The sequence below is a fragment of the Kryptolebias marmoratus genome, linkage group LG17, assembly GCF_001649575.2.
Source record: "Kryptolebias marmoratus isolate JLee-2015 linkage group LG17, ASM164957v2, whole genome shotgun sequence".
Taxonomy (NCBI): Eukaryota; Metazoa; Chordata; class Actinopteri; order Cyprinodontiformes; family Rivulidae; genus Kryptolebias; species Kryptolebias marmoratus.
Genome location: NC_051446.1, coordinates 23,386,635 through 23,393,851, shown reverse-complemented (window position 1 = coordinate 23,393,851; position 7,217 = coordinate 23,386,635). Strand labels below are relative to the sequence as shown.

At 42.2% G+C, this 7,217-nt stretch overlaps 1 protein-coding gene and 1 non-coding gene across 2 annotated transcripts in view; both read left to right on the top strand.

Moving 5' to 3' along the window:
• mfsd13a (major facilitator superfamily domain containing 13A) overlaps positions 1–4,915 on the top strand; it is a 10,264-nt gene extending 5,349 nt beyond the window's left edge. The window contains exons 2-9 of the mRNA XM_017434141.3: positions 353–601; positions 807–886; positions 1,586–2,035; positions 2,123–2,243; positions 2,400–2,496; positions 2,756–2,927; positions 3,021–3,214; positions 4,007–4,915. Of these exons, the coding sequence (XP_017289630.1) occupies positions 434–601; positions 807–886; positions 1,586–2,035; positions 2,123–2,243; positions 2,400–2,496; positions 2,756–2,927; positions 3,021–3,214; positions 4,007–4,254 (1,530 nt within the window). The 5' untranslated portion in view covers positions 353–433 and the 3' untranslated portion in view covers positions 4,255–4,915. The remainder of the gene's footprint in view (positions 1–352; positions 602–806; positions 887–1,585; positions 2,036–2,122; positions 2,244–2,399; positions 2,497–2,755; positions 2,928–3,020; positions 3,215–4,006) is intronic.
• Positions 4,916–6,255: 1,340 nt separating this feature from the next.
• Positions 6,256–6,369, top strand: LOC112449796. The gene has a single exon (XR_003038336.1). It is a non-coding gene; the product is annotated as a U5 spliceosomal RNA (small nuclear RNA).
• Positions 6,370–7,217: the final 848 nt, after the last annotated feature.

Genomic DNA, 7,217 nt, shown 5'->3' with positions numbered 1-7,217 from the left:
CCAGCCACTATGGCTGGTGGACAAAATTTTTAATTTCCACCCCTGATGTAGTGGTTACCAACATGGTATGTACTGAATATGTACCCGGCACAGATCCAGTACATACTCTGTATTTACCCAGTACTTAGGTGGTTCATACTGGGTACTTAGCGAGTGTGTGTAAGTACACGGTATGTATCACTAAGTACACGTACTCTGTAAGTACCCAACACGTACCTGGTGCTGAGCAGCTAGGAATTTGAATAAACGTTTACAGAATCTCAAAAGAAAGTCGTAGTAGTCTTTGGAGTTCCACATTTTTTTATTTTCCAGAGTAAAATGAGGCGGTAAAAGTTACTTTTTTATCTTCCAGAGTAAAATGAGGCGGTAAACGCGCCGCCCAGGCCGAGAGATGATTGCAGCTTGGCGCAGGAAGAGGCCTTGAGAGGAAAGAATGGGCCGGAGAGGCTGCGGCTGCTGGCGAAGCGTCTTCTCCACCGCGGTGCTCTACGGCTCGTTGGCCCTGTTCACGTCCATCCTCCACAACGTGTTCCTGCTCTACTACGTGGAGACGTTTGTGTCCATCTACAAGATCGATAAAATCTCCTTCTGGGTGGGAGAGGTGGGTTCCAAGGTTTGATTGAAGCGCTCACGGCTGCTGGACTGTGGGAGACTTTGTGGCTGAAACAAAACAAAACTTTCTGTTAAATATCCTGATTCACACTTATATATATGTGTGTTTTTCTTCTTATGAGTCGATTAATAATTCATTCAGCTAGTTTTATTTACTAATATTGTCTTGTTATCTGCTTTTTCTGCTGCTTCAGACTGTGTTTCTCATCTGGAACAGTCTGAACGATCCTCTGTTCGGTTGGCTGAGCGATCGCTCCTTCCTCAGCTCTCCTCAGTAAGTCTCACATCTTCCCCAAATAAACAAATATTACAACATAATCTGCAGAATCCCAACAAGTTTTAACTATGTTGGGAAAAATATATAATCATATTTTGTGGGTTAAGGTGCAGAAATGGCAAAAAAAAAACATGAATTATTTCATAAAACAACAAGATGCAATAACAGCTATCAGGTAAGATAACTAAGTAAGATTTATGATAAATAAATATGAGGTTATTTTGTTGCATAAAGGGCATAAATGCTGATTTTATTTCCTTTAAATGGGTTGTAATGGGCTGTAAGACTTTAGCCAAAGCAAGCAGTTTTTTTATTTTAACTGTGTAGTTAATTGTGTCTAAAAAGAGATGCTGAAATTTAGAAGTCGGGCTTCGTTTTTTGCCTCCTCGTCTCTCTGATCCCTCCGGACTCTTCGTCTCGTGACAGAAGGTGTTTATTTTTTTAGCTTGCACGCTCACGGACGTCTGACGGGAAATTCTTAACAACAGAACCAGTTATTCACGTCGCCGTGGTCAAACAGGAGTCTCACTGTGTTTGCGTTTTTGTAGTTAAGCAAACCTTTGTATAGTTTCAGGGAGGTGAAATAAAAATATTTATTTTATGTCGTTGTGTCACATCTGCACCGTTTGGACGTCGTGTTTGTATGTGTAGGTTGTGCAGATGTGTAGACTGAACTCGTCTTTGCTTCCCGATCAGGGCGGGCTCTCAGATCACGTCTCCAGAGGTGGTGCTGAAGCGCCTGAAGGCCCTCTCCACAAATGGCCCCCTCTTCGCTCTGTCCTTCCTGGCCTTCTGGGTGGCGTGGGCCCGCCCGGGCCTGCAGTTCCTGCTCTGCCTGTGTCTGTATGACGGCTTCCTCACCATGGTGGACCTGCACCACAGCGCCCTGCTGGCCGACCTCGCCGTGTCCGCCACCGACCGCACGCGCCTCAACTTCCACTGCTCGGTGTTCAGCGCCCTGGGCTCCCTCTCCGTTTTCCTCTCCTACTCCGTCTGGGACAAAGAGAACTTCTTCTCGTTCCGACTCTTCTGCGTGATCCTGGCGGCTTTTTCCATCCTGGGTTTTTTCTTTGTGTCTCGGTCGCTGCAGCGCCGCTTCAGCAGGGAAGTCCGTCCGAAACAAGACGAGGCGTCAGCTCTGAAAGAGTAAGATGGTTGAAACTAAAAAGTAAAAACTGTGATTGGGAGATAGTTTGCTTTCTCACTGGTCTGGTTTTATTTGTCCTGTCCCAGGCTGAGCGTCGGCCAGGCTCCTCTTGCCCAACCGGAGAAACCCGTCACTATTGGACAATATCTGAAGCAGCTGTCCAAACACAGGAACTTCATGTGGTTTGTCTCAATGAACCTAATTCAGGTAAAATTAAAGCAACAGAGCTAGGTGCTAATTTCACAGAATTAAAAACACAACTCTCATCCTTGGGCTCTTATTTTGAAAACACTCCAAAGAATTTACTGAAATGACACTTCTGTATGAATAAACTGTTTAATGTCCTGCGTGTCTCCGTTGCAGGTGTTTCACTGCCACTTCAACAGCAACTTCTTCCCTCTTTTCCTCGAACATCTCTTGTCTGACAACATCTCTGCCTCCACGGGTTCAATCTTACTGGGTAAGAGTCCGTCACAGATCTTCTTAATCCGTGTCCTGTTCAGCGGGAGCTGATAAAAAAATGTGGAGCTGAAATTATTAAAGTGTACCTGTGGTAAAACGTAGCTCGGATTGTGTTGGGATACCATCAGTTTTTAGTTTTTAGATTTAGTCGAAGTCGAGGAGGAGGGATGCAGTCAGAGAGGACATGGAGGACAGAGTGAGACGGAGGAGGACAGCTTCATCTCGTCCTTTTTTTTTTACTTTTTTTGCTCCCGCAGGGATCTCCTATGTTGCCCCGCACCTGAACAACTTGTATTTCCTGACGCTGTGCCGGCGTTTCGGGGTTTACCGGGTCATCCACTGGCTGTTCGTGCTCAAGCTGGGACTCAGCGTGGTCATGCTGCTGGCGGGCGCCGACCACATTTATCTGCTGTGCGTCTTCATCGCCAGGTACGGCGGTTTTCCTGCCTTCGTTTGTTTTTCCACAGTGATCATGTGGAAAACTCCTGTAATGATCTCTAAGTTGCCGCCTCTTCGTTTCAGTAACCGGGTCTTCACAGAGGGAACCTGTAAGCTGCTGAAGCTGGTGATTTCTGACCTGGTCGACGAGGACTTCGTGGTGAACCGGCGTCAGCAGGCGGCCTCCGCTCTGCTCTTCGGGATGGTGAACTTGTTGACCAAACCAGGCCAGACGTTCGCCCCTCTCATCGGCACCTGGCTGCTCTGCGTTTACACCGGTGCAGACTCCAAACTCTTGTTCTTTGCCATTTGGTGCAGCTGTGTGACGATTTCAGCAAAATAATGAAGGATTTTTTTAACTTTCTAAAGCAGAACTAGTGAGAAGAGTCAAACTGAACAGATTAGACTCATAAAACGCTTGTTAGTAACTGAATTCTCATGTTTTTAATCAGCTGGGTTTACGCAGGCAAGCCCAGATAAGCTACTGATTGGAGGTTGGATAACAGTTTTACGTCTTTTATTTGTTTTATTCTGCTAATTGAGGCACATGCAGGAACTAATGAGCGGCTGGTAGGGTGTAGGGTGGAGACGTGACTCGTTGTAAAATGAAACTAACATCGACACATTCAGGCGTCTGAGCTGTTGGTGTGTCGACATTAACACGGTTCAGAGCCGCCGGAGCTGCGTCTCTCGATGAGCTTCGTTACGTAACAAAATGAAAGACGATTCGTGATTTTGGAGCAAAGAGTGAAGAGTTTAACCGGTAAGAATCCTCCGCTGTGAAACCCCGACCGCTGCTCGGGCCTCCGATCGACACGGTGACCACAGAGGGTCCAAAAACAATCCGAGCAAAGAGAAACTCGACACGCGGCGTCCTGCCGGTCATAAAAATCAATCAAAATCCCCCAAAAAACTGACAATCTTAATGAGAACAATTCATATAAACTGTTTAAAAAAACAAACCTTTAGCCAAAAAAGCAACATTTAGCATTTAGCGCTATCTTATTTATCTTTGTTCAGTTTTTTTACTAAAGTTTCTGTTTCCTCGCCTTTCCCTCGTCCCTTCCCAGGTTACGACATCTTTCAGAGGGAGCCAGCAAAGGACTCGGTTGTGGCACGTGACTCCGCCTCCAGCTCAGGGGCTCCTCCCCTCCGCCTGGGCTGTTTCTACATGTTGGTTTTCGTGCCCATCACCTGCGCCCTGCTCCAGCTGGCCGCCTGGTCTCGCTTCACCCTCCACGGCCGAAAGCTGCAGGGGATCAAGACCCAGCGGCAGGGGGCGCAGCACGGCCACCTCATCGACGTCAAGGCCATCTGAGCCGAGCAGACGGACACCAAGACGCACGGAGACACTTTGGAATCATAGTTTAAATGTCTTAAAAAGAAGCAGGAAAGCTGCCGTCTTTGCTCCTCAGCCTCGGTGCACAAACTCTTATCACACAGTGAAAAAATGCAGTCCCACCTGAGAAGACATTTCTTAACTGAATCATGCCTTATTTTTATAGTAAAATTCAGATTCTATTTATATTTAAATCAAAGACCAAAAGCTAACGTGAAACCAGTCAGTCCTTCCGGTGTTTGTGGACCAAGTTAACAGCGTTTTTGTTGTGAGGACTAAAGAAGGGGTGCTGATTTTAAAACTGTGAAGCATAAATACTGTTTCTTATTATGAACCAGGAAGAACAGTTTCACAGCAGATCTACACTTTCTATGTCTAGAATTACTGATAAAACAAAAAGACTGAAATAACGTTGTTGTCAGAGTTCCACAGATTCTGCATGAAACCTTCAAAGCGGATTATTTTCTTAATATTGCACAGAACGTCCTGCCACTTCGACTCTGATCACTGAATTTTGTAATATTTTCTAGTTCCGAACGTGTTTGTCGTCATTTTGGTCAGCCGTATTTCTAATGTTTGCATTTTGTCATATTTTTAAATGTCGAAATTGTGGAAAAAGTAAAGGAAATTATGAACAGTGCTGGTTTCTCTCTATACTTCGTGCTGTTTTAGCCGTTCGGCTCATTCAGGAAACTGCTGCTGGGAGTTTTGTTTTTTGTAACTTTCATACTTTTCAAAATATTAACTTTATTAATCAAGATTTCCTAAATTCATTCATAAACATTATCTTTAAAATCTTCAGCAAATAAGCTGTATTTTTGTTTTCTTACGCTGCTTTTAGCTGTAGTTCAGCTACTTTTGGCTACTTCTAGCTTTTAGCAAGACTTTTGCTTTAGCTCACAGCTACTATTCTGCTTCTAGCTAACCTTTTGCTAACTTTAGCTTTTACCCAGCTAGTTTTAGCTTGTGTTTTGATATTTTTAGCTATTCTTCAGCTTTAGCTTTTAGCTATCATTTGGCTTTTATGTTGCGTTTTGCTACTTTTAGATTTAAGCCAGCCTTTTATCAAGTTTAGGTATTAGTGGTTCACTTTCAGCTTTTAACTAATCTTTTACTACTTTTAGCTTGTGTTCTGCTCCTTTCAGCTAGTGTTTTGCTACTTTAGTGCAGCTCTGGTTTAATTACCTATTCATTTACTATCTTTAGCCAGTTTTTTGCTCATTTTAGCCAGCATTTTCTCATTTTAGCTATTCTTTTGCTACTTTTAACTAATGTTCTGTTTTGATTTTAGCTGCAACAGCTAAGTTTCAGCTTCTTCTGCAAATGTAAACAAAGTTCAGTTTTTCTCAGTACAATATAGAAGAAAAATGTTTTTTTCAGGTGTATTTGGGAGGAAGATTATCAAAATATGTGAGGCAAAACCAAAAATTAAATGTTACGTTAATGTTTATCTAAACTCCACTAATTGACGAGCAAGAATCATGTAAGCGATAAGCTAAAACCAAACATCAGTTAAGTTTATAGTCGGAGCCACGCTTTGGACGAGAAGGTAAGAGAATCTCTCTGTCAGTTACCGTACAGCGCATGCGTCAATTTTACGGAACCAAATATTTTATTCGTTCTTGTTAATAGTTTTTTGTTAGTTTTTTAAATTGTGTTGACATTAAACGAATGGGAGTTTATGTCTAGCTAATTAAGTAAAATAGCTAAAAAAAACGGTTTTGAGCGATATTTTAGCAGAACGTAGCAGACCGTTACCCATCATGCACTGCGCGTCATTGTTTTTAACGTTTCTTGGGTTGAATATTTTTAGTTTTGGAACGATTTTTTTCAGAGAATTATAATTTAAGTTGGTATTTGTAGTTAGTTATGAACATGTGCTTATATATGTATACATTTTTTGTGTACGATTGGCGTCACCGTCACCGAACTGTACATGTCGGGGCATCACCTCCCCTGGCTCTCCGCTGTTTTAATCAGCACTCATGTTTCTCTTCAGATCGTATAAATCTTTCGCCTTTTACTAAAGATTTCCGTGGAGAGGAACAACATGAGATTCATCTAATTTTTTGATGCCCTGCCACGTGCGGGGCTTCCGACTCTGTGAAATAAATTTATTCAACCCAACATAGTCCGCATACGTCAAACCCGAAAGCGAATTCTTCAGACGCAGCACGTGCTCTGATTTCAGTCCGGCAGGTTTGTAAATAATCCTGACCTGAGCGGGAAGTTTAACTGTTAGCTGCACAGATACGTCTAACTAAAATACATAAAACACTAAATATAGTGTTCTGTATTCTGCTGCTAGCTAACCTTAACTAGCCTTTTCATAGTTTTAGCTTTTAGCTTGCTTTTGGTTAATTTTACCAACTTTTTGCTTTAGTTTTTAGTTACCATTTGGCTGCTTTTAGCTAGCTTTTTGTTAGGTTTAGGTTTTAACTAGTGGTTTTCTACTTTCAGCTCGTGGCTAGCCATATTTTGCTTTTAGCTAATCTTTATCTGCTTTGAACTGCTCTTCTGCTCCTTTTAGCTAATAATTTGCTACTTTTAGGTAGCCGTTTTTTGCGTTTAGCTATTCTTTTCCTGCATTTTACCAGCTTTTTTATTAGCTACTTTTTGATGTATTTAGCTAGTGTTACACTAATTTTAGCTGCTGTTTTTTTTACTTTTACCCAGCCTTTTTTGCTGTTAGCTATTCTTTAGCTACTTTGAACTAGTCTTCTGGTCCTTTCAGTTAATAGTTTTCTACATTTGGCTAGCTTGTTTTGCTTGTAGCTAATTTGTGTGATATTTTTAGCTAGCCTGTTTTGCTAGTAGGTATTGTTTTGGTACTTTTAGCAGCATTTCTTTGTTTTTAGCTACTTTAAACTATTCTCCTAGTCTTTTTCGTTACTGGTTTTCTACATTGAGCTAGCCTTTTTTGCTTTTAGCTAATTTGTGCT